At 46.3% G+C, this 25,711-nt stretch overlaps 1 protein-coding gene across 1 annotated transcript in view; it reads left to right on the top strand.

Moving 5' to 3' along the window:
- The first annotated feature begins 5,556 nt into the window (after positions 1-5,556).
- LOC143986889 (uncharacterized) overlaps positions 5,557-25,711 on the top strand; it is a 211,660-nt gene continuing 191,505 nt past the window's right edge. The window contains 2 exon segments of the mRNA XM_077485293.1: positions 5,557-5,947; positions 10,851-10,979. Coding sequence (XP_077341419.1) covers positions 5,816-5,947; positions 10,851-10,979 — 261 coding nt within the window. The 5' untranslated portion in view covers positions 5,557-5,815.

Here is a 25,711-nt window from a genome sequence, read left to right as displayed (position 1 = left end):
AAAGGAAGAAAAGAAGAGAGAAATAAGCAAGGCAGACTACGAGCAAACCGTATAGTTATAAACTGAGTGACGTGGTGTCCGCTCGTTCCCCCGCTCGTGTATTGGATTCCCGGACCGTTAAGGAACACTACTAACCCCCTGGAGTGCTAACGGTGGGTGACCCTCCCCTAGGGTGTCACGTTCGGGGATTTTTTCACTGTGACCCCTGCGGTTGGGTAAGCCTCATCAAGGACTCCCGTTTTTTGCACTTGCTTACCCTGAGGGGGTGTGCAAATATACTTCTTATTTTATCCCCATTTTTTATTTATATTTTATATTTTTTCTTTGTTGTGTTTTTTTACAATTTTTTTATTATAAATTCTTTGTGATGTAATATCATCCCGGGACTGTATCTATGTTACACTTTATATATTACTCCCCTTGTGGGTTTATGCTATTTAAATCATTTAAAAAAAAAAAAAAAAAAATTTTTCCCGGTCTGCTAATTAATAAAATTTATTTTTTTAACTCAATTCTTGCGACCTGGAATTACTACACTATGAGACCTTTTCTATCTCTCTGAGGATATACTGACCTATAATCACCAGCCCACTGGAACTTCTCTTTGCATCGAGGAAGGAGAAAAGGGTGGAAGGTTTCCCGCTGGATTTCTTTTCCCTGTGGATTAACCAGTTCCTGCACCTTGAGATATACAGGCCTGCTCGCCCTTTGTGGGCATAGGGATTCGGTGAGTGGGGAGCTGAGGGGGTGAGCACAGAAGTCACCTGAACTATATGTCTGAGCACCAGTCACTTTTAAATACACTTGTCTGAAGATTCATAGTATACACTACTACTCTTCTATATCAACTGATGTGGATTTCAATTATTATTTTTCTTTAAGGACGTTTAACCAATTAACTTTTATGGACGTTTGCACTAAGTCATAACACACTTTCTGGTATTTTGGTTTTATTTTTATACATATATTTTTTTATATATATTTTTCTCTTTATGTGATCATGTGTGGATCTGGAGATTGATGTTGTTTTTGCACATTTTTAGCATTTTTTGCATTTTTTGCATTTTTTGCACATTTTCTGTGTTTTTTGCATTTTTTGCACACTTGCACTTTCAATCAATATTACTTATCATGTTTTTATTTATATCACACTTTGGTTTTTTGGCCTGTGATTTTGCACATGTACAGTTAGCCTGCTTATACTGTGTATATGCTTATATTAGTGAGATATAGTGATATATATATGTACTCCTTATGATTTTATGGTATTTTTGTATACACTTAAATTTTTTGGTTGCACCTGAATCCCTTCTAGTACATTATAGTTAGTACTGTAGATTCGCTGCCTGTACCACTATCCAGGGATTAGAATAATTAGTATCGGATTCATGCTTCTAAGTGGTACTTTCTGACAACTACTTACCTTTAGTTTATAACTATACGGTTTGCTCATAGTCTTGCTTATTTCTCTCTTCTTTTCTTCCTTTATTAGCGGTTGCTAGGGGCATTAGTTAATATTCATTTGGAGTTTTCCAGCCTTCTAGGTTATAAATATATATATATAGAAAATTCTATTTATCTATTATAGGCAGCGCCTGGGCCCTTTTAACACATAATTTTATAACTGCTACAGCTCACGACCCCCTATGTAAGATTGTGAGGTATAGGGGCGGCAACACCTGTTCTAGTGTTTGTATTTTGCTTTGTTTTGGTGTCTTTACGTATACTACTATAGCGGGGTTCTGGTTCTCTGTGATCCTTTTTTAAATTTTTATGGTACAGGAGATGTCAGAGGCTCTGGGCATGGTACAGAAGATGTCAAGATGTTAGAGGCTATGGGCATGGTACAGAAGATTTCAAGATGGCAGAGGCTGCGGGCAGGGTCAGGAGATGTCAGAGGCTGCGGGCATGGTACAGGAGATCAATGCAGCCTCACCATTGCCTATCAAATGCAGCCTCTCTGTGCCCATCAATGCAGCCTCTCTGCCAGTCCATGCAGCCTCACTGTGCCCATCCATGCAGCCTCACTGTGCCCATCCATGCAGCCTTGCTGCCCATCAGTGCAGCCTCACTGTGCCCATCATTGCAGCCTCACTGTGCCCATCATTGCAGCCTCACTGTGCCCACCATTGCAGCCTCACTGTACCCATCAATGTAGCCTCACTGTGCCCACCATTGCAGCCTCACTTTACCCATCAATGTAGCCTCACTGTGCCCACCATTGCAGCCTCACTTTACCCATCTATTTAGCCTCACTGTACCCACCAATGTAGCCTCACTGTACCCATCATTTCAGCCTCGCTGTACCCATCAATGCAGATTCACTGCCCATCTCTGCCGCCTGACCATGCATCATAATTGCAGCCTCACCATGCCCATCATTGCAGCCTTACTGTACCCAAAATTGCAGGCTTACCGTGCCCATAATTGCAGCCTTACCGTGCTCATAATTGCAGCCTCACCGTGCCCACAATTTCAGCCTCACCGTGCCCACAATTGTAGCCTTTCCGTGCCCATTGAAGCCTTACCATACCCACAATTGCAGCCTTACTGTGCCCATAATTGCAGCCTCACAGTGCCCAGAATTGCAGCCTTACCATGCCCAGAATTGCAGTTGTTGGATTTTATTTTAAACAAACTTGTCATACTTACCTGCTCTATGTAATGGTTTTGCACAGAGCAGCCCTGATTCTCCTCTTCTGGACCCCCCCCCCACTTCTGGCTCCTCCTGCCTTCAGAGTGCCCCATAACAAGTCACAAAGTATAGTATAGAGTTCTCCTATAGGAGTCCACAAAGTATAGTAAAGAGTTCCTCTATAGGAAGCTGCAAAGTATAGTATAGAGTTCCCCTATAGGAAGCCACAAAGTATAGTATAGAGTTCCCCTATAGGAGTCCACAAAGTATAGTATAGAGTTCCCCTATAGGAATCCACAAATTATAGTATAGAGTACCCCTATAGGAATCCACAAAGTATAGTATAGAGTTCCCCTATAGGAAGGTACAAAAACGTCTGCCTTTAGAATTACTTGAAAAGAAAAAAAGGCGCCTCTAAATGCATAATTAAAGCTTTATATTCCCAAAAGGCTGGATGGGTAGGAGCACATCATATTAGTAATAAGGCAGGTGGTCCGGTGTTCTGGTAGTCCCAAGGAGGCGGATATCAGCATCTCCAACCCACTGTGTACAAGAAGCCTAAATTTGCTTATAGAAAAGCACCTAACATCAAAAGCAATGTGGCACCTAGTAAATTGAGAAAGAAACCACTGCTCCCAAGTCCTTCCCTTCCAAATTTTTTAGCCATTACAGGCATGTGTCAATGTCGAAAACCCTTGTGTATGACTTGACATTTGGTCAAATATGGCCAGAAGGATTTCTGTGTAAAAAGGAAAAACAACCTCTCAAAGGCTTTCACACATGTTCAACCGACCATGTAGTTTACTGTTTGACTTGCCCCTGCAGCCTTTTATAGCTAGAGCGAACTATAAGGCTGCTAGGAAAGTGCTTCAGTGAACATCGCCGTTTCATCGGTGAGAGACTGGACACCCACAGTTCCTTGAGTACCATAACAAAACTCTTGATGGCTTGAGAGTTTGGGTTATCCAGTACCAATCCCATCATCCACTGTACCCTCTCCAGTGCCAATCCCTTTATCCACTGCACCCTCTCCAATACTGATCCCATCATCCACTGCACCCTCTCCAGTGCCAATCCCATCATCCACTGCACCCTTCCCAGTGCCAATCCCATAATCCACTGCACCCTCTCCAGTGCCAATCCTTCCATCATCCACTGCACCCTTGATAGCCCCCTAGTGTTTAACCCCTTCCCTGCCACTGTCATTTATACAGTAATCATTGCATTTTTATAGCACGAGCAATGAAATAATGTCAATGGTCCCTAAAAAGAGTAATTTGGGGTCAGATTTGTCTGCCATAATGTCGCAGTCCCGCTAAAAATTGCAGATCAGATCGGCACTATTGTCAATAAAAACAATAAAAAATAAAGTCATTAAATCTATGCCGTACCTTCTGTTTCTGCAAATCCCAGGCTCCACTTCCTGTAGTATTGTCTATTTAATGTTTGTTACATTAAAGTTAATTTAAAAATAAAAAAGGTGTGGAGCTGTGGAGGCCACATGTTTCCTGTGACAGTGCAGAGATTCACAATAAAGTTCAGCTAAGAAAAAAAAAAGAAGTGCACTGGAGGCCACATGCTTCCTGTCATCAGCGGAGCTCCACTCTGCAGCCACACCCCCTTGGAAACTTCCTGTCTGTACTCCATAGAGACTTCCTGTCTGTGTGAAGTGAGATCACCACCTTGTGGAGTTCAGAGGAACTGCAGCCCTGAGAAATGTCTTGTAGTATGAACACGGCCTTGTACTGTGTGTGTGTGTATGTACTGTATATCCTTATAGATGGGTCATCTCCACTCCCATCAAGGGGGATAGAAATATATTACTGCTCGGGGGGGAGACATTTTAGCCCCTTTGATTTTGCAGTAAAATTGATGTCAGATTTAGTCATGTAGAACATCTGTTATATGGATACAAAGAACCCCAGCCAAGAGTAAAGGGTGTAAATGGCTCCTGATCCCCAGATTTGGGCAATTATGTCACCAATATAAATAGAATAAAACCCGCGCTATGTGTAACAACTCAAATACCTACAGAAATAACTTATACCGGACTGTTGCTGTAACAAAGGTAAGTATTCCCTTTATCAACTAGAAGAGCATTATGTGTCACAGCGCTGTCGTATTGTGTGTGCACATAAATCATCACAAATACATTACAATATGTGGAGACATTCATATATAAAGTGCTAGGTGCTCAAATAATATTCTCTGCAGATCTACTGCTTCCACTTTACACCTACTTCACCGATCTTATGGTGTTTATCAGCAAATTAAGTAAACTGATCCATGTGCAAATTCATATACAACATAAAATGCTTTGTGCTCAAGATGCTCTTCCCCGCAGATCCACTGCTTCCACTTTACACCTACTTCTTTATTCTGAATATTTTCTGCTATATTAAATAAACTAAAAACCTGTGCAAATTCATGTAATCATACAATATTTTGTACTCAGTATAGTGTTCACTTGAAGTCCACTGCTTCCACTTTGCATCTACTTCAACTAACTTATTTTTTCCAAAAGAAAACAAAATCCACCAAACAATGAAAAAATGATAAGGTGTGAAAGTGCTCGATGCTCCAGACTGTGCCAGCTGTAGTGTAGCCACGCCTTCTTCTACCTCTTACACACGTGATGGTGAGGGCGCCCGCTTAGTAGTGCTTCCCCACTCACTAGAGCAATATGACTCCCAGCTTTTCATCTACCGGAGTCACCAACATCCTTCACACTCTCCTCACCTCCGATGGCAAAGGAACTGGATCCTCCTCGCTCACTCCTGCAAGTCTGCTGCGCTTTCTGTCAGTCTCCCTCCTAGACTCCTCCTCCGATGGCTGTTCCAGCAGGAGCTCCGCCTCTTCATACACAGAGCTCTGCCTCTTCATACACACTCAGAGCTCTGCCTTTTCATACACACTCAGAGCTCTTCCTCTTCATACACACTCAGAGCTCTTCCTCTTCATACACACTCAGAGCTCTTCCTCTTCATACACACTCAGAGCTCTTCCTCTTCATACACACTCAGAGCTCCTCCTCTTCATACACACTCAGAGCTCTGCCTCTCCATACACACTCAGGGAGGAGAGAAAGGGGAAGGATATACAGTACATACACACACAGCACAAGGCCGTGTTCACACTACAAGATGTTTCTTGAGCTGCAGTTCCTCTAAGCTCCACAAGATGGTGATCTCACCTCTACCCAGACAGGAAGTCTCTATGGAATACAGACAGGAAATGATGTCAGGTAAATACAGAACATCCCATTTGGAAGGACGTAAAGAGAAGACACTGCTGGATTTGGCGGCAGAGGAGGTAATATGTAGATTAACCCCTTCAGGGGGATCAGTTGATGATTAATATATTTTGCTTCCAAAGCTGGCCATACATGTTTCCGTTTTATCGTTCAGCCAGGGGGATAAGTGAAGAAAACTGAAGTGATTCCCCCATTCACACATTGGAGGGGGATGGGGGAATTTCCCCCCGCTGCACTATTGTATTCTGACAATGGGGGGCGCTCCTCTGCTCTCAGAATACACAGATCAGTGATGAAGCTATTGGCTGCAGCCGCTGATGGAGTGACTTTTATCTGGCAGTGACCACACATGGATGGAAATGTGACCGATCCCTGCTGAACCAGCTGAATTTCCATGTATCTATGGTCACCATAAGTGACTTCCTCCCCTCCCCCTCATCTCCTTCATTATGTAAATCATGCTGAGATAATCTCCCATTGGCTGAGCAATATTCTAATTTGTCTCTGAGCTCCTTCTTAATATTCCTCGTCCTGTCTGTTGTTTCCTTGGATTGATTTTCTGTGTAGTGACTACGGGTGACACCCACATGCTGATAAAACCTCCAGGATACTGGGGCATGTCCCTTTATATAAATCACACTGCCACATTACCTCTCTAACCCTTCTGTGTCTCCTAACCTCTGGTGACATATCCCCAAACCCTGGGCCTCCATATCTGTGCCCAACACTCCCATTACCCTACACCCTCTGACAGCCACAATCCACAGAACATGGTTTCCATTTCTCTTCTTCCCAAAACCAGCCCCCCTTCTCCTACGTTCTCTGGAATTCCCCGCTCTGCCTGCAACAAACTCTTCTCCCTCCACAATCTCTTTATCACAAATTCCCTTTACCTACTTGCCATCACTGAAACCTGGCTTCATGAATCCGACACTTCTTCTCCCGCTTCCCTCTCCCATGGTGGCCTTCTCTGGACTCACTCCCCCAGACCCAGTGGAAGGAAGGGAGGCGGAGTGGGAATCCTTTTAGCCCCACACAGCACCTATCAGGTACTTCACCCACCTCCTTCTCTGACACACTCCTCTTTTGAGGCACATTGTATTTGTCTATTTTCTCCTATTTCTCTAAGAATTGCTGTCATCTACTGGCCCCCTGGACCAGTATCAACCTTCCTTGATGACTTCTCTGCCTGGATACCCTACTTTCTCTCTTCTGAAATCCCCACAATCATTCTCTGTGACTTCAACATCCCTCTTAATACTAACACTCCCGCTATTTCTAAACTTCTCAGTCTAACCTCCTCTCTTGACCTAAAGCAATGAATACAGGCTCCTACTCACTCCAATAGCAACACCCTTGACCCAGTGCAACCTCTCTAACAATTATTTTTCTCTCTCTGATCCCCACCTTATTAGTTTCACTCTCTCCCTGTCTTCCATGTCCTCTCCCTCCAACCGCCAAACAGTTACTCATAGAAACTTTGGCTACCTCAAACCTTCTCTTCTCTTCTACTGACCACCTCTATGATAAAACCTCACCCTTGTCCAGGTACAATCATTACTTCCCTTATTCAACCCCACTACTATAGACAAGGTCGCTAAACTTTTTTCTAACTCCCACCTAACCACCTGTCCCCTAGATCCTGGTCCTTTGCAAATGCTACGTTCACCCTCTGGCTCCATTCTACACTTTCTAACCCACATCTTCAACCTCTTCCTCTCTTCTGGCATCTTCCCTAACTCTCTAAAACATGTACTAGTCAGCTCCATTCTTAAAAAGCCCTCACTGGACACTGCCAATCTTCACAACCTATGGCCCATCTCCTTACTCCCCTTTTCCTCCAAACTCCTTGAACGTCTGGTCTGCAACTCACTGAGTGACCATCTGACTGGAAACAAACTTCTTGATGAATTTCAGTCTGGATTTCACCCTCAAAACTCCACGGAAACTGCTCTCCTTAAACTCACAAATGACCTACTAATGTCTAAAACCAATGGACACTATTCTGTACTCCTACTCCTGGACCTCTCGGCTGCCTTTGACACAATGGACCACCCCCTCCTCCTCCTCAACCAATTCACTCCTTTGGTCTCCGTGATTGTGCTCTTCGCTGGTTCTCATCCTACTTTTCCAACTGCACCTTTAATGTTACTTACAATTGTACTCCCTCTTCTCCCCTTCCTTTCTTTGTCAGGGTCCTTCAAGGTTCTATTCTTGGACCTCTGCTATTCTCCATCTACACCTCCTCCCTGGGTTAGCTGATAGCCTTCAATGGCTTCCAATAGCATTTCTATGCTGATTACACACAACTTTATCTCTCTACGCCTCAGCCCACTCTTTCAGTCTTCTCATGTATTACTTATTTACTAACAGACATATCAGCCTGGATGTCATACCACTTCCTCAAACTCAATCTATTCAAAACCGATCTCATAATATTTCCTTCCCCACGTGCCTCTTTCCCTGATTTCCTTGTCACGATTTATGACACAACTATCAACCCATCCCTGCATGCCAAGGTCCTAGGTGTAATCCTGGATAGGGATGAGCCGAACACCCCCCTGTTCCGTTCACACCAGAACTTTCGAACGGACCCCAAATTCGTACGAACGTTAGAACCCCATTGAAGTCTATGGGACTCGAACATTCGAAATTGAAAGTGCTAATTTTAACGGCTAATATGCAAGATACTGTCCTAAAAAGGGTTTGGGGACCTGGCTCCTGCCCCAGGGGACATGGGTCAATGCAAAAAAAAACTTTTAAAAACTGCAGTTTTTTCGGGAGCACTGATTTTAATGATGATTAAAGTGAAAACAAAAAAGTGAAATATTCCTTTAAATATCGTGCCTGGGGGGTGTCTGTAGTATACCTGTGAAGTGCCACATGTTTCCCGTGTTTAGAACAGTCCCTGCACAAAATGACATTTAATGGAAATAACGTCATTTAAAACTGCTTGCGGTTTTAATGTTATATCTGGTTCCTGCAATATGGTTGAAAATCATTGAGAAAAATAGCATGGGTAGCCCTCCCTGCCCATTACCAGCCCCTTTGGGTCTTGTAGGCATATTAACCCCGTACCCATAATTAAAAAAAGGAAATACATGTGGCCCACCAGGCCTTATATACTCAGAACAGCAGTATACAGGCAGTGCAAACAAGACAGGGACTGTGTAGGTTTGTTGTGTTAAGTTGAATCTGTTTGTAATTTTCAACTGGTACATTTTTAAAGTGTAACTCCAGTCAAAAAAACTATTTTTAAGCTTTTTGGAAAACATAGCGAAGGGTTATCACCCCTGTATAATTTGTTTTGCCGTCCGTCTTTTTCAGAGCACGCAGACAGCACACACAATCTCCTAACACTGACTGAAAGCTCTATTTAAAATGAGCAAGATATTTAGCTATATATGTGGATATAGTGGTGTATACTGCGTTCAGAGCAAGCAGACAGCACGCACAATCTCCTAACACTGACTGAAAGCTCTATTTAAAACGAGCAAGATATTTAGCTATATAGGTGGATATAGCGGTGTATACTGCGTTCAGAGCATGCAGACAGCACGCACAATCTCCTAACACTGACTGAAAGCTCTATTTAAAACTAGCAAGATATTTAGCTATATAGGTGGATATAGCGGTGTATACTGCGTTCAGAGCATGCAGACAGCACGTACAATTTCCTAACACTGACTGACAGCTCTATTATAAAAGATAGATATATCGCTAGATATAGAGGTGAATATATCGGTGTATACTGCGGTCAGGGCACGCAGACAACAACCACTACAGAAGAACAAGAACGAAAAATTGGCCGATAACGATCGGTGTATACTGTGTTGAAGGTACACAGAACACCCACTAACTGCTACAGATGACAACACACTACACAAGGCCGCCGCGCTGGCAGCCTTATATAGTGTTGGGCATGTACTACACAGCCTGAGCTATGATTGGCCACAGGCATCCTGCCTGTGGCCAATCATGGCTCTCCTCGCTGCCGGCGCTGTGATTGGCCAAGCATGCGGGGTCACAGTGCATGCTTGGCCAATCATGAGCCAGCAATGCACTGCGCCATCGCAGTGCATTGTGGGCCGTAAGCGCCACATGAATTTGGCGCGAACGATCCATAACGTTCGGAATTCGCCGAACGGGCGAACAGCCGATGTTCGAGTCGAACGTATGTTCGACTCGAACATGAAGCTCATCCCTAATCCTGGACTCTGAACCACCATTTCGGCCCCACATCTGATCACTGTCCAAATATTGCTGCCTCAACCTACACTCTACATCTCTAAGATATGCCCCTTCATAACCAATGATACCACAAAGCTTCTAATCCACTGCCTGGTCATCTCTCGCCTCAACTACTGCAACTCCCTATTCATTGGCTTACCTTTACATAGGCTATCCCCTCCTCAGTCCATCATGACCGCTGCTGCCAGACTCATCCACCTTACATACCACTCATCATCTGCTAATTGCTTCATTGGCTGCCACTCACCCAAGGAATAAAATCCAAAATACTAACAATAATTTACAAAGCCACCCACAACTCTGCCCCCAGCTACATCACTAACCTAGTCTCAAAACACCAACCAAATCATTCTCTTCATTCCTCCCAAGACCTCCTGCTCTCTAGCTCCCTCATTACCTCATCCCATGCTCGCCTTCAGGACTTTTTTTTTTGTGGCTCTCCCATCCTATGGCACTCCCTACTCTAATCCGCCAGATTATCTCCTACTCGGTTGACTTTTAAATGATCCCTGAAAACCCTCCTTTTCAGAGAAGCTTTTTCTGTCCTCACCCAACAACTGTACTTTTTCCTCTATAATAATAATAAATGTGTTCCCATGGGGGCAGTAGTTCTTGAATGAGCATCAACCCTCCTATTACCGCCCTCACATCCCCATCCCATTATTGTGTGTCCAATACCATCCAAATAATTCTTACTTTCATTTCCCAAAGTTACTCGTCTACAAGGAGACCTGTATAGATAAAATGATGGCACCAATGAGGATGGAGGAGCACCGAAGTCACATGACTGAGAAGATACTAAACCTCACCCTGGAGATCATCTACCTGCTGACCGGAGAGGTGAGGAGGATTCTGGGAGGTCACATGACATCACTCTTATCTCTATTAATAAAACACAGACCTGACCAGAGAGGTGAGGAGGATTCTGGGAGATCACATGACATCAGTCATATCTCTATTAATAAAACACAGACCTGACTGGAGAGGGGAGGAGGATTCTGAGAGGTCACATGACATCACTCTTATCTCTATTAATAAAACACAGACCTGACCAGAGAGGTGAGGAGGATTATGGGAGATCACATGACATCACTCTTATCGCTATTAATAAAACACAAACCTGACAGGAGAGGTGAGGAGGATTCAGGGAGGTCACATGACATCACTCTTATCTCTATTAATATTCTATTAATATCTTTATTGTGTCACAAACCTGACCGGAGAGGTGAGGAGAATTCTGGGATGCTAAGATGATGTTCCTATTGGTTCCTCAATACAGAGATTTCCTCTTCTGAAGTCAGGTGGTCATATGATCACAGTGCCTCCATATGATTCCCTAAAACCCGAGAGACACAACATGCAGAAGATTCTAGAAGTCACCAAGAAGATGATGGAGCTGCTGACAGGAGAGGTGAGCGGTGCTGGGAATTCTTTTTTTGTAATTGTGTTTTTATTGAATTTCACAAAAATAAATAAGTTACATCCATTGTATTTCACAAAACAGTAGAGGAGAATAGTCAGTGGTTTGAATTATGCCGTGTACACACGATCAGATTGTCCGGCGTACTTAGTCCGCCGAAACACATTTCAGCGGACAATTCGATCGTGTGTGGGCTTCAGCCGACTTTTCCAGTGTGAAGTCCGGCAGACTAAGAAAGTATTTTTGCACTCCAATCTTCCCGTCGGACTTGGGTTTCAGCGGACAAGACGTTCGTCAGTATGCTAGTATGGCGGACTAAGAATGACGCATGCTCAGAAGCAAGTACGAAAAAGAAAGCTATTGGCTACTGGCTATTGAACTTCCTTATTCTAGTCCCGTCGTACGTGCTGTACGTCATCGCGCTAGCAAACGCCGGACTTTCTATGTGTCCGTGTGTGGCCAAGTCCGTTCGGTAGAAAGTCCGCCGGATTATCTGTCGGATTGTATGTCGGACTAAGTACGCCAGACAATTCGATCATGTGTACGCGGCATTACGCAAACATCACAAACCGCATGAAGAGGGTATATAGGTATGACACCTTGCAATAGCCAATAGATATACAGCTGTTAGGAATCTTCCCTTGTGATCAGTCAAAACTCCAGATGTGTTGAGAAGCAGGCAATTTATTTCTGATGTGGCCCACAACAGAGAGACATGCTTACAGGACAAAAGCTGAAGAAAGATGTCTCCCAAAAGAAAGTGTCCCGCCTCCTCATACCCCACAAGAATAACACCTCTATGCTTCTATTGGCTGAGGAAACATAAATAACGTTGTCATGGTACGAACTGGTACCTTTATTCTTTTTGGCTATTCATGTTTCCTGTACATTCTTAGGCTATCATATTTAGTTAAATCTAATGATTCTACAACTTACTATGGAGTTAATTAAGACAAAACAATACAATGAGTTAATACAATAATGTGCTCAGAAGTAAGCTTTTTAACAAATCAGTCTCAGGACTATTGTTTTTCTAATAGTCACACAATAAACATTTAAAACTTTTCTAACAACAGCATACTATGCAGTAAACTTAAATAAGTCAGACTAACCCTCAAAGTGCTGAACTTTATTGAATAGATCCAGTTTGTCCGTTAAAGTAGAAGTCCAGCCTAACACTAAAATCTCTACATTTACAGGCATCCATGATCGAACACCTATCTAGCCCTGTAAAGAAATCTGTATGCATACCTTTTTTGAAGCCGCTCCGGTCTGGTCTCCAGCAGTGGAAGCTCTGCAGAGGACACAGCCAATAATGGCTGCAAAATGAATGGGAAGTGACATCACCCATAGATTTACTATGGGGCTTCCATTGTCGGCTGCCTCCTCTACACTGGCCTCCACAGCTCAGTGTGGTACCAGACTGGAGCAGCTTCAGAAGGGTTTTCAGGGCTAGATAGGTTAGTGTTAGAGCATGGATGTCTATAGATGTAGCAATTTTTAGGCAGGACTTCTACTTTAAGGTTGTGGTGAGAACTCCAGGCCTTGAACCATAGTTATAGTATGTATGAATTGGCTATGGGATGAGTGGAGGGGGGGGGGGGGAGTAGAAAGCCAAAACCTAGAGATTGCTCTTCTAGCTGCTGTTAAGATATGATTGGTCAACTTCTATGATTGTTTAGAAATGTCTAAAAAAAAGGTAAAACCAGAAGGTAGTGGATGGGGTCGTCAGTCAAGGTAGCATCAAGGAACTTTTCAAGCATGGACGTAAAATAAAGCCAAAAAAGCTGGAGATCAGGACATGTCCATAGTAAGTATAATAAAGAGCCTTTTTTCTTGGCCACATCTCCTGGAGGAGTCGGGTAAAGGACGGTTAGTGGCATGGAGCACCTCAGACATCTTGTACCAGTACATCATAACTTTGTATGCATTCCCCCTATATACCACACATGTGGAGGATTTGGAATCCATCTTCTCTCCCAAGATTTCACAGGGATAGGGTGTTGGGGATTTTGGGTCCACTTCCACATATGTAACCGGGAGAGTCTTGTGTATTAGTTTGTAGATGGAGGATATGAGTAGTGATGGACGAACTTCCGACGGGACGTTTCGCGAACGCGAAACGCGAACGGACACAAACGTTCGCGAAAACGACCGTTCGCCGCGGGCTCCATTGACTTCAATGGGAGGCGAATTTCGCAAACCTTTAGGTCGAATTTGCGGCCACGGGGTAATTATTAGGGGGTAGCACGTAGTCCCACCACCTGGACAATAGCATAATACATGTATGAGGTGAATTTGGGATCGATAACTACAAGCATTTTTTTTTTATTTGGGAAATTGTTCTGACAATTCAGGACTATGGAGCTAATGAAGGCAATGGAGGAGAGGGAAGGTCAGGGACCAGGGTAGGCAAACAAGAGGGTGCAGGAGATACAGAGCACTGACAGCAGCACCGTAATACAGAGCACTGACATCAGCACCGTGACATACAGCGCTGACAGCAGCTCCGTGACATACAGCGCTGACAGCAGCTCCGTGACATACAGCGCTGACAGCAGCTCCGTGACATACAGCGCTGACAGCAGCTCCGTGACATACAGCGCTGACAGCAGCTCCGTGACATACAGCGCTGACAGCAGCACCGTGACATACAGCGCTGACAGCAGCTCCGTGACATACAGCGCTGACAGCAGCTCCGTGACATACAGCGCTGACAGCAGCTCCGTGACATACAGCACTGACAGCAGCTCCGTGACATACAGCGCTGACAGCAGCTCCGTGACATACAGCGCTGACAGCAGCACCGTGACATACAGCGCTGACAGCAGCTCCGTGACATACAGCGCTGACAGCAGCTCCGTGACATACAGCGCTGACAGCAGCTCCGTGACATACAGCGCTGACAGCAGCTCCGTGACATACAGCGCTGACAGCAGCTCCGTGACATACAGCGCTGACAGCAGCTCCGTGACATACAGCGCTGACAGCAGCTCCGTGACATACAGCGCTGACAGCAGCTCCGTGACATACAGCGCTGACAGCAGCTCCGTGACATACAGCGCTGACAGCAGCACCGTAAGCAGCCCCAGGAGGAAGTCAGCACAGCACAGGGATGGTGTGATCCCCTCATAATAAGAACCCCCAGGAGGAAGTCAGCACAGCACAGGGATGGTGGGAGCCCCTCATAATAAGAACACCCAGGAGGAAGTCAGCACAGCACAGGGATGGTGGGAACCCCTCATAATAAGCAGCCCCAGTAGAAATATGACACCGCTCAACCTCTTCAAAGAGGAGGGTAGGGGCATATAGTACGGTGTGCTTTTTTGGGTCAGGGAAGTGAGCCAAATGAATTAAGAAGGTCTGTGTGCTTGATTCCAAAAATTGTTTATAGACATATACATGGTCTACTGATCACATGTGTTGAATTCCTCCGAGATCCATGCCTCATTCATTTTTAGAAATGTGAGGTAGTTAACACTGTGGTGAGCTAGGCGAGTACGCTTATCGGTCACAATCCCCCCTGCTGCGCTGAACGTCCTTTCGGACAGGACACTGGATGAGGGGCAAGCCAACAGTTCGATTGCAAATTGGGCAAGCTCTGGCCAGAGGTCAAGCCTGCCCACCCAGTAGTCTAGGGGTTCATCACTCCTCAGAGCGTCCACATCGGCCGTTAACCCAATGTAGTCGGACACCTGACGGTCTAGGCGTTCCCTGATGCTGGATCCGGATGACACCTGTCGATGGGTCGGCTGAAAGAATGACCTCATATCCGAAGTCACCAACACATCTTCAAACCGGCCTCTTCTTGCAGGCGCTGTTGGATTGGTACCCGCAAATCCTTCTCTGGGAGTGGGAATTGCTCCTCTGCCAGCGCACGCAAAAGCAGAATGCAGCATTTCTCGAAGCAAGGCCTGGAAGTGCTGCATTCTGACAGCCCTCTGCGACGGCGGTAACATTTCCGCCATTTTGTGTTTGTACCGGGGGTCTAAGTACGTTGCCACCCAGTACTGGTCCTTGACCCTCATGCTTTTTATACGGGGGTCCCTATTAAAACACTGGAGCATGAAGGCCCCCATTTGCACTAAAGTGGAAGCGGTGTGGTGGCCTGGCTCCTGCTCATCATCCAGGATAATGTCGTCCTCTTCATTCTCCTCTCCCCATCCTCGCACAACAGGGATCCCAGAAAGGTTTAAAGCATGCTCTTCTTGCTCCTGCTCATCCGCCCCGGCACCATCCTCCTCTGACTCCTCATCAGACTCCTGTTGTTGACTTGTCTCAGATAGAGTAGCCCCCCCTGGGAATTCATCCAGCATTGCGACTTCCTCATCTTCCCGCTCCTGCTCCTCCACAGCCTGATCAATGACACGACGCAATGCACGCTCCAGAAAGAAGGCATAAGGTACCATGTCACTGATGGCGCCATGGCTGCGACTGACCAGTTTGGTGATCTCCTCAAATGGCCGCAGAAGTCTGCATGTGTCGCGCATGAGCAGCCACTGGCGCGGTGAAAAAAAACCCAGCTCCCCAGAACCGTTTCTTTCGCAGAGTTCATACAGGTAGACGTTAACTGCACGTTTCTGCTGGAGCAGCCTATCAAGCATATAGAAGGTTGAGTTCCATCGCGTCGGGCAATCGCAAATAAGACGTCTGACCGGCAGATGGTGTCGCCGCTGAATGTCAGCAAGGCGAGCCATGGCCGTGTAAGATCTTCTGAAATGGGCCGAGATTTTCCTTGCCTGCCGCAAGATGTCCTGGACCCCAGGGTATTTGACAAGGAATCGCTGCACGACCAAGTTTAAGACGTGTGCCATGCACGGCACGTGCGTGATTTTGCCCTGTTTCAATGCGCTAAGCAGATTGGCACCGTTGTCACACACCACTTTACCAACTGTCAAATTGAGCGGTGTTAGCCACTCATCTGCCTGTGAACGCAAAGCTGAAAGGAGTGCCGGGCCAGTGTGGCTCTTTGCTTCCAGGCACAACAGACGCAGCACGGCATGGCAACGTCTCACCTGGCATGTGGAATAGGTTCTGGGGAGCTTGGGCGGTGCAGTGGAAGAGACGCTAGCAGCGGAAAAGGAGGAGGCAGCTGAGGAGGAGAGGGAGGAGGATGGAGTAGGAGGAGGAGAAGAAGAGTCAGGCCTGCATGCAATCCGTGGCGGTAAAACCAAATCTACACGGGTGCCACGGGTTACATGCTTGACGGCCGTCAGAAGGTTCACCCAGTGGGCAGTAAAACTGATATACCTTCCCTGCCCGTGTTTGCTAGACCACGTGTCTGTGGTCAGATGTATCTTGGCACCGACACTGTGTGCCAGAGATACATTCACTTGCCGCTGAACATGGCCATATAGCTCTGGGATGCCCTTCTCTGAGAAATACTTCCTTCCTGGGACCTTCCATTGTGGTGTTCCAATGGCCACAAATTTGCGAAAGGCCTCCGAGTCCACCAGTTTATATGGCAGTAGTTGGCGGGCTATGAGTTCTGACAAGCCAGCCGCCAACCGTTGGGCAAGAGGGTTATCCGGCGTCATCATTTTTTTACGCTCAAACATTAGGCCCACGGAAGCCTGCCTTTTTGCAGAAAAATGTGAGCTTGGCGTGATGGAAGGTGGAGTGGAGGACAATTGTGAGGAGAGAGGAGAAGGAGAAGTAGAAGACGAGGCTGGACGGTGAGAGCCTGCAGTGTGGCTTTGTGTGTTCCGTTGCTCCCACTGGGCTCGGTGATGGCTGCTCATGTGCCTTCTTAAGGCGGTCGTCCCTAGGTGAGTATTGGGCTTACCGCGACTAACGCGTTGACTGCAAAGATTGCAGATGGCAACGCTATTGTCAGCAGCGGACACGTTAAAAAAAGCCCACACTGCGGAGCCATGTGCCGGTGTCCTGGGAGCGCCAGATGTGACCGTACATGGTCGATGACTCGCTCCTGATACATTTGCAGTCTGCTTTGTCCCTGCTGTGCAATGTAAGTCATTGCTGCTTCTCCTCCCTATCTGCTGGTCCATATCTCCCTCTGAACTCCCCTCCTCTTCCTCTCTTGTGGGCACCCACGTGACATCACTAGACACGTCATCATCAACGTCACCTTCCCCACCGCTATAAGTAGAGTAGGCAGCAACACCGGGGACCAACCTCCTCCTTGGGCTGATCTGGGTACTGGCGTCAGACTGCTGAGTAGCGCTTGTTGCTACCTCCTCTTCCTGATCCAATACCAAGAGTGGCTGCGCATCAGAAATGTCCTCTTGATATGGATCGGAAAATAATTCCAGTGACTCAAGCGGAAGGTATGTGGTGGTGGTGGTGGTGGTCGTGTTGTTGGTGGTAGTGTCTTTGGGGGTGCACATAGCAGAGAGTGAAGAAGAGGGTGCAGATCGAGAGGATGAGGAGGGTGCAGAAGAGTAAGGCTGAGCGAGCCACTCAACCTAGTCTGGTGCATCCTTTAAAGTAATTGAACGCACCTTCTGCAACTTCCCACTTTGGCTCAAGCCTGTTGCTCCTGCCCTACCCCTACCACCCCTGCGGAAGGGCCTGCCTCTTCCTCTGCATGTCATTTTTTAAATGACCCTGTGACAAAACTCTTAGTCCCTATACCGCTGAAGGACTGCTGCAGTATAGGTGAGCGGTCAGCAGTGGTGCACGTCAACCCTATCTATTGTGGACCTATAGCGGTCCTTACAGAACAGCAGACTGTACCGCACTCAAGCCTATGTACCGTAGCACCCTATACCAAGTTACCAGTCCTTATAAGAACTTTTGTGGACCAAGCAGGTTGTGTATTAGTGTTTAGCAGACTGTACGTCAGTCCCTATACCGCTGAAGGACTGCTGCAGTATAGGGCAGCGGTCAGCAGTGGTGCACGTCAACCCTATCTATTGTGGACCGATAGCGGTCCTTACAGAACAGCAGACTGTACCGCACTCAAGCCTATGTACCGTAGCACCCTATACCAAGTTACCAGTCCTTATAAGAACTTTTGTGGACCAAGCAGGTTGTGTGTTAGTGTTTAGCAGACTGTGCGTCAGTCCCTATACCGCTGAAGGACTGCTGCAGTATAGGGCAGCGGTCAGCAGTAGTGCACGGCAACCCTATGTATTGTGGACCGATAGCGGTCCTTACAGAACAGCAGACTGTAACGCACTCAGGCCTATGTACCGTAGCACCCTATACCAAGTTACCAGTCCTTATAAGAACTTTTGTGGACCAAGCAGGTTGTGTGTTAGTGATTAGCAGACTGTACGTCAGTCCCTATACCAATGAAGGACTGCTGCAGTATAGGGCAGCGGTCAGCAGTAGTGCACGGCAACCCTATGTATTGTGGACCGATAGCGGTCCTTACAGAACAGCAGACTGTAACGCACTCAGGCCTATGTACCGTAGCACCCTATACCAAGTTACCAGTCCTTATAAAAACTTTTGTGGACCAAGCAGGTTGTGTGTTAGTGTTTAGCAGACTGTGCGTCAGTCCCTATACCGCTGAAGGACTGCTGCAGTATAGGGCAGCGGTCAGCAGTGGTGCACGTCAACCCTATCTATTGTGGACCGATAGCGGTCCTTACAGAACAGCAGACTGTACCGCACTCAAGCCTATGTACCGTAGCACCCTATACCAAGTTACCAGTCCTTATAAGAACTTTTGTGGACCAAGCAGGTTGTGTATTAGTGTTTAGCAGACTGTACGTCAGTCCCTATACCGCTGAAGGACTGCTGCAGTATAGGGCAGCGGTCAGCAGTGGTGCACGTCAACCCTATCTATTGTGGACCGATAGCGGTCCTTACAGAACAGCAGACTGTACCGCACTCAAGCCTATGTACCGTAGCACCCTATACCAAGTTACCAGTCCTTATAAGAACTTTTGTGGAACAAGCAGGTTGTGTGTTAGTGATTAGCAGACTGTACGTCAGTCCCTATACCAATGAAGGACTGCTGCAGTATAGGGCAGCGGTCAGCAGTAGTGCACGGCAACCCTATGTATTGTGGACCGATAGCGGTCCTTACAGAACAGCAGACTGTACTGCACTCAGGCCTATGTACCGTAGCACCCTATACCAAGTTACCAGTCCTTATAAAAACTTTTGTGGACCAAGCAGGTTGTGTGTTAGTGTTTAGCAGACTGTGCGTCAGTCCCTATACCGCTGAAGGACTGCTGCAGTATAGGGCAGCGGTCAGCAGTAGTGCACGGCAACCCTATGTATTGTGGACCGATAGCGGTCCTTACAGAACAGCAGACTGTAACGCACTCAGGCCTATGTACCGTAGCACCCTATACCAAGTTACCAGTCCTTATAAGAACTTTTGTGGACCAAGCAGGTTGTGTGTTAGTGATTAGCAGACTGTACGTCAGTCCCTATACCAATGAAGGACTGCTGCAGTATAGGGCAGCGGTCAGCAGTAGTGCACGGCAACCCTATGTATTGTGGACCGATAGCGGTCCTTACAGAACAGCAGACTGTAACGCACTCAGGCCTATGTACCGTAGCACCCTATACCAAGTTACCAGTCCTTATAAAAACTTTTGTGGACCAAGCAGGTTGTGTGTTAGTGTTTAGCAGACTGTGCGTCAGTCCCTATACCGCTGAAGGACTGCTGCAGTATAGGGCAGCGGTCAGCAGTGGTGCACGTCAACCCTATCTATTGTGGACCGATAGCGGTCCTTACAGAACAGCAGACTGTACCGCACTCAAGCCTATGTACCGTAGCACCCTATACCAAGTTACCAGTCCTTATAAGAACTTTTGTGGACCAAGCAGGTTGTGTATTAGTGTTTAGCAGACTGTACGTCAGTCCCTATACCGCTGAAGGACTGCTGCAGTATAGGGCAGCGGTCAGCAGTGGTGCACGTCAACCCTATCTATTGTGGACCGATAGCGGTCCTTACAGAACAGCAGACTGTACCGCACTCAAGCCTATGTACCGTAGCACCCTATACCAAGTTACCAGTCCTTATAAGAACTTTTGTGGAACAAGCAGGTTGTGTGTTAGTGATTAGCAGACTGTACGTCAGTCCCTATACCAATGAAGGACTGCTGCAGTATAGGGCAGCGGTCAGCAGTAGTGCACGGCAACCCTATGTATTGTGGACCGATAGCGGTCCTTACAGAACAGCAGACTGTAACGCACTCAGGCCTATGTACCGTAGCACCCTATACCAAGTTACCAGTCCTTATAAGAACTTTTGTGGAACAAGCAGGTTGTGTGTTAGTGATTAGCAGACTGTACGTCAGTCCCTATACCGCTGAAGGACTGCTGCAGTATAGGGCAGCGGTCAGCAGTAGTGCACGGCAACCCTATGTATTGTGGACCGATAGCGGTCCTTACAGAACAGCAGACTGTAACGCACTCAGGCCTATGTACCGTAGCACCCTATACCAAGTTACCAGTCCTTATAAAAACTTTTGTGGACCAAGCAGGTTGTGTGTTAGTGTTTAGCAGACTGTGCGTCAGTCCCTATACCGCTGAAGGACTGCTGCAGTATAGGGCAGCGGTCAGCAGTAGTGCACGGCAACCCTATGTATTGTGGACCGATAGCGGTCCTTACAGAACAGCAGACTGTAACGCACTCAGGCCTATGTACCGTAGCACCCTATACCAAGTTACCAGTCCTTATAAGAACTTTTGTGGACCAAGCAGGTTGTGTGTTAGTGATTAGCAGACTGTACGTCAGTCCCTATACCAATGAAGGACTGCTGCAGTATAGGGCAGCGGTCAGCAGTAGTGCACGGCAACCCTATGTATTGTGGACCGATAGCGGTCCTTACAGAACAGCAGACTGTAACGCACTCAGGCCTATGTACCGTAGCACCCTATACCAAGTTACCAGTCCTTATAAGAACTTTTGTGGAACAAGCAGGTTGTGTGTTAGTGATTAGCAGACTGTACGTCAGTCCCTATACCAATGAAGGACTGCTGCAGTATAGGGCAGCGGTCAGCAGTAGTGCACGGCAACCCTATGTATTGTGGACCGATAGCGGTCCTTACAGAACAGCAGACTGTAACGCACTCAGGCCTATGTACCGTAGCACCCTATACCAAGTTACCAGTCCTTATAAGAACTTTTGTGGACCAAGCAGGTTGTGTGTTAGTGATTAGCAGACTGTACGTCAGTCCCTATACCAATGAAGGACTGCTGCAGTATAGGGCAGCGGTCAGCAGTAGTGCACGGCAACCCTATGTATTGTGGACCGATAGCGGTCCTTACAGAACAGCAGACTGTACTGCACTCAGGCCTATGTACCGTAGCACCCTATACCAAGTTACCAGTCCTTATAAAAACTTTTGTGGACCAAGCAGGTTGTGTGTTAGTGTTTAGCAGACTGTGCGTCAGTCCCTATACCGCTGAAGGACTGCTGCAGTATAGGGCAGCGGTCAGCAGTAGTGCACGGCAACCCTATGTATTGTGGACCGATAGCGGTCCTTACAGAACAGCAGACTGTAACGCACTCAGGCCTATGTACCGTAGCACCCTATACCAAGTTACCAGTCCTTATAAGAACTTTTGTGGACCAAGCAGGTTGTGTGTTAGTGATTAGCAGACTGTACGTCAGTCCCTATACCAATGAAGGACTGCTGCAGTATAGGGCAGCGGTCAGCAGTAGTGCACGGCAACCCTATGTATTGTGGACCGATAGCGGTCCTTACAGAACAGCAGACTGTACCGCACCCAAGCCTATGTACCGTAGCACCCTAGACAGACCAAGTTACCAGTCCTGATAAAGAGCTTTGTGGAACAAGTGAGTTGTGAATGATTAGCAGACTGCAGCAGAAGGGCAGCAGTCAAGTATAATATTCTTTCTATATTTGGAAGAAAGAATATTATACGTGTACAAGCCTATTACCGTACCACTGATACCAGTCCTGAAAAGAACCTTTGTGGAACTAATAGTAACAGCAAGTCTTTAAAATTATCCTCACTGCCTGACACACTGCTTCCTGCCTGTCCCTATACAAATTGGCAAAAAAGAGTAGGCTGGAACGATTAGCTGGAACAGCTCTTTTGTGGACCTGATAGTAACAGCTAATGATGATGATGATGATGATGATGAAGAAAGACTAATCTGGCTGAGCTGTCCCTAAAATAGCAGCATACAGCGCTCTGTCCCTTTATCTAAACTGACAAAAGAAACTCAGGCTGCTGACCTAACACCTATACCAGTCCTGAAAAGAACTTTTGTGTACCAAATAGCTAGCGTTTTCTCTGTCCCTACTCCACACAGGATCCTTTCCCTACAGTGACAGAAGAAAGAATGTAAAATGGCCACCGGATCGGGTGTATTTATAGGTTAGGGGGAATGTCCAAGTGTCCATGAGCTGTCATGTCTCAATTGGTTGTCCTGTAACACATGATAAACGTGTCACGAAAGGTTAAAGTTCTTGTATACATTAAACACGTAAGTCCGCCGGGGCGAACGACGGAAAAAGGCGTTCGAACCCGCGGACGGCGAAAGTCGGAAATTCGCCGCGAAACGACCGCCGGGCGAACCGTTCGGCCATCACTAGATATGAGGTGTAGTTGGTGTGGGCCTTGGATTAATATGTGCTTGAATTTAGTTGGGCAGTCTAAAGCTAAATTTTGGAGAGAGGGAAAAGAAAAAACGCTTACATTGAAGATAAGAATAAAATAGGTTATTGGGTATATGGTGCTTAGTGTGGAATTTACCCAAAGGGTCTGAGTTTGCGTGTAACCAGATCTACAAAATGACACCACTTACATCTATTGGTTTCAGCCCAGGGCAAGAGTCTTCCATAGGACAGGGAGTCTGGGATTGAAGGATTATCCAAAAGGTTAAGCAGGGGAGAATATGGTGAAGAAAGAAAATATTGTGTACAATGTTTTTTCCATATGGACAACATAAATAGCGCAGGGGAGGAGGAGGATTGTGTTAGTGGAGAGGACATGGAGGAATCAGCTGAGCATTGGTGTGTGGGGTAGATAAGTCCAAATTCTTTTTCAGACCAACAACTGAGTGGGTGATTGACAGACCAGAACATAAAAGTGCGGAGGTGGGAGGCATAATAATATTTTAACAGGTTTGGTACTCCCAGACCACCCCTAGATCCAAGGGAAAGCGAAGTAGATTGTGCCATGCGATGGGACTTATGCTGCCATTTACATTGAAAAAATTTATCATGGAAGCAAGTTCAGCCGAGAAAGAGGGACCTGGCCTAGGAGAGTTTTAAATAGGTACAGAAGATTTAGGGGAAAGAACCACATTTCAGGGAAACAATTTGTCAGAAGAAAACATCCAATCTCAGCCAGCAAATACATAAAGAGGATGTCTGCACCAACATACCGTAACCGCCGAAATTTTCACTATCCCTAATTACCGTAGACACCGCAAAAAACATCATTAATAAACTGCGTGACAGTACCTCACCTATTGACATCATCCTCACAAAACTACTGAAAGAATGCTCCGACATCATGGCTCCAACCATAACCCACCTCATAAACCGATCATTCCACGAAGGGATTGTTCCCAGCATCCTCAAACAAGGCATCGTCAAACCTCTACTCAAGAAACCAAACCTGGACCCTCAGGATCCAAACAACCGTAGGCCAATTACAAGCCTCAACACCATTTCTAAGATCATGGAGAAAGCTGTAGTACATCAGCTACAACTTCACCTGGATACTCACAAACTCCTGGACCCGCTGCAATCAGGCTTCCGCCCGGGTCATGGAACAGAAACAGCTCTCCTCAAGATTTGGGATGACGCCCTCAAAGCAGCAGATGACGGAGAGACGTGTCTCCTCGTACTGCTAGACCTAAGTGCAGCGTTTGATACAGTAGATCACAATACTCTACTCGTCCGACTCACAGAAGTAGCCGGAGTCCAAGACATAGATCTCCAATGGTTCGCGTCCTTCCTAGAAAATCGGTCACAGACAGTGAAACTAGGAAGATTCCTCTCCGAAACTCGGGCAGTCACCTGCGGAGTCCCTCAAGGCTCTTCTTTATCACCCGTTCTCTTCAACATTTACATTCGCCCACTCCTCCAAATCATCAGATGCTCAGATCTCTGCTTCCACTCTTACGCTGACGACACGCAACTTTATTTCCGGATCAATGGAAAAAAAGATCACCAGCAACAACTTGAAAACTGCCTCAAATCAATAGAGGACTGGATGACATCTAACTCCCTCCAGCTGAACGAATCAAAGACAGAGCTTCTTATCTTACACCCAAATCATAAGCCCGCAACCAAAACCTCCTGGTCTCCACCAACCGTCTTTGGGCAGACTATCTCCCCAAAGACCAAAGCGAAGAGTCTCGAGGTTATTTTAGATGCACAAATGTCAATGGATGCACAAATAGGATCCGTAGTCAGTGGATCTCAGCACCTGCTGCGCATGCTTCGCAGACTCATCCCTTTTATCCCAAAGAATGACAAAGCAGTGGTAGTTGGAACAATCATTAATTCATGACTGGACTACGCAAACTCGCTTTACATAGGATTACCACAATATCAACTTGCGCGATTACAACTGATCCAAAACACGGCGGCAAGGCTGATAACAGGAAAAAAACCCTGGGAATCCATCTCTCCTTCGCTGAGGAGCTTACATTGGCTAACCGTAAAAAATCGGATCACGTTCAAGACCCTTTGCCTCACCCACAAATGCGTGCATAGAGAAGCTCCGCAATACCTAATGGAGAAAATAAATCATTACACACCAAACCGCAGTCTTCGATCAGCCAACAAAAACCTCCTACTTGTGCCCAAAGCCCGGTATAAATCCAAGGGGGATCGGAGATTCGCTGTCCAAGGGCCTCGGCTATGGAATGCTCTACCAATCAACATCCGCCTGGAAGAAAATCACCTGGCTTTTAGGAAAAAACTCAAGACCTTCCTCTTTTAGCAGATGATCAAAGCTCGCCACAGCGCCTAGAAGCGATTCAGTTCGCATTGTGCGCTATACAAGTATTTCATTCATTCAAGAACATGTACCCTGCCTAGCCAGGAGATATTATACAGTAAGTATAACATTGTTTCAAGGATAAGTGTATGTCTCGAAAATAAAAGGGGTAGTTAGCTTATGGGGACAGGGTGTCACATGAATACCCAGGTATTTGAAGGAAAGGGTACACTAGTGATATGAATAGTAAGGTGTTCTTATACCCCAACAGTGTACTGAATTCAGAATGTGTT

This window comes from Lithobates pipiens, unplaced genomic scaffold (genome assembly GCF_037356315.1).
Source record: "Lithobates pipiens isolate NorthernLeopardFrog02 unplaced genomic scaffold, aLitPip1_a1.2 Scaffold_18, whole genome shotgun sequence".
NCBI classification, from domain to species: Eukaryota; Metazoa; Chordata; class Amphibia; order Anura; family Ranidae; genus Lithobates; species Lithobates pipiens.
Note: the sequence above shows the minus strand (reverse complement) of the source record. Positions and strands in the feature narration are given on the sequence as shown.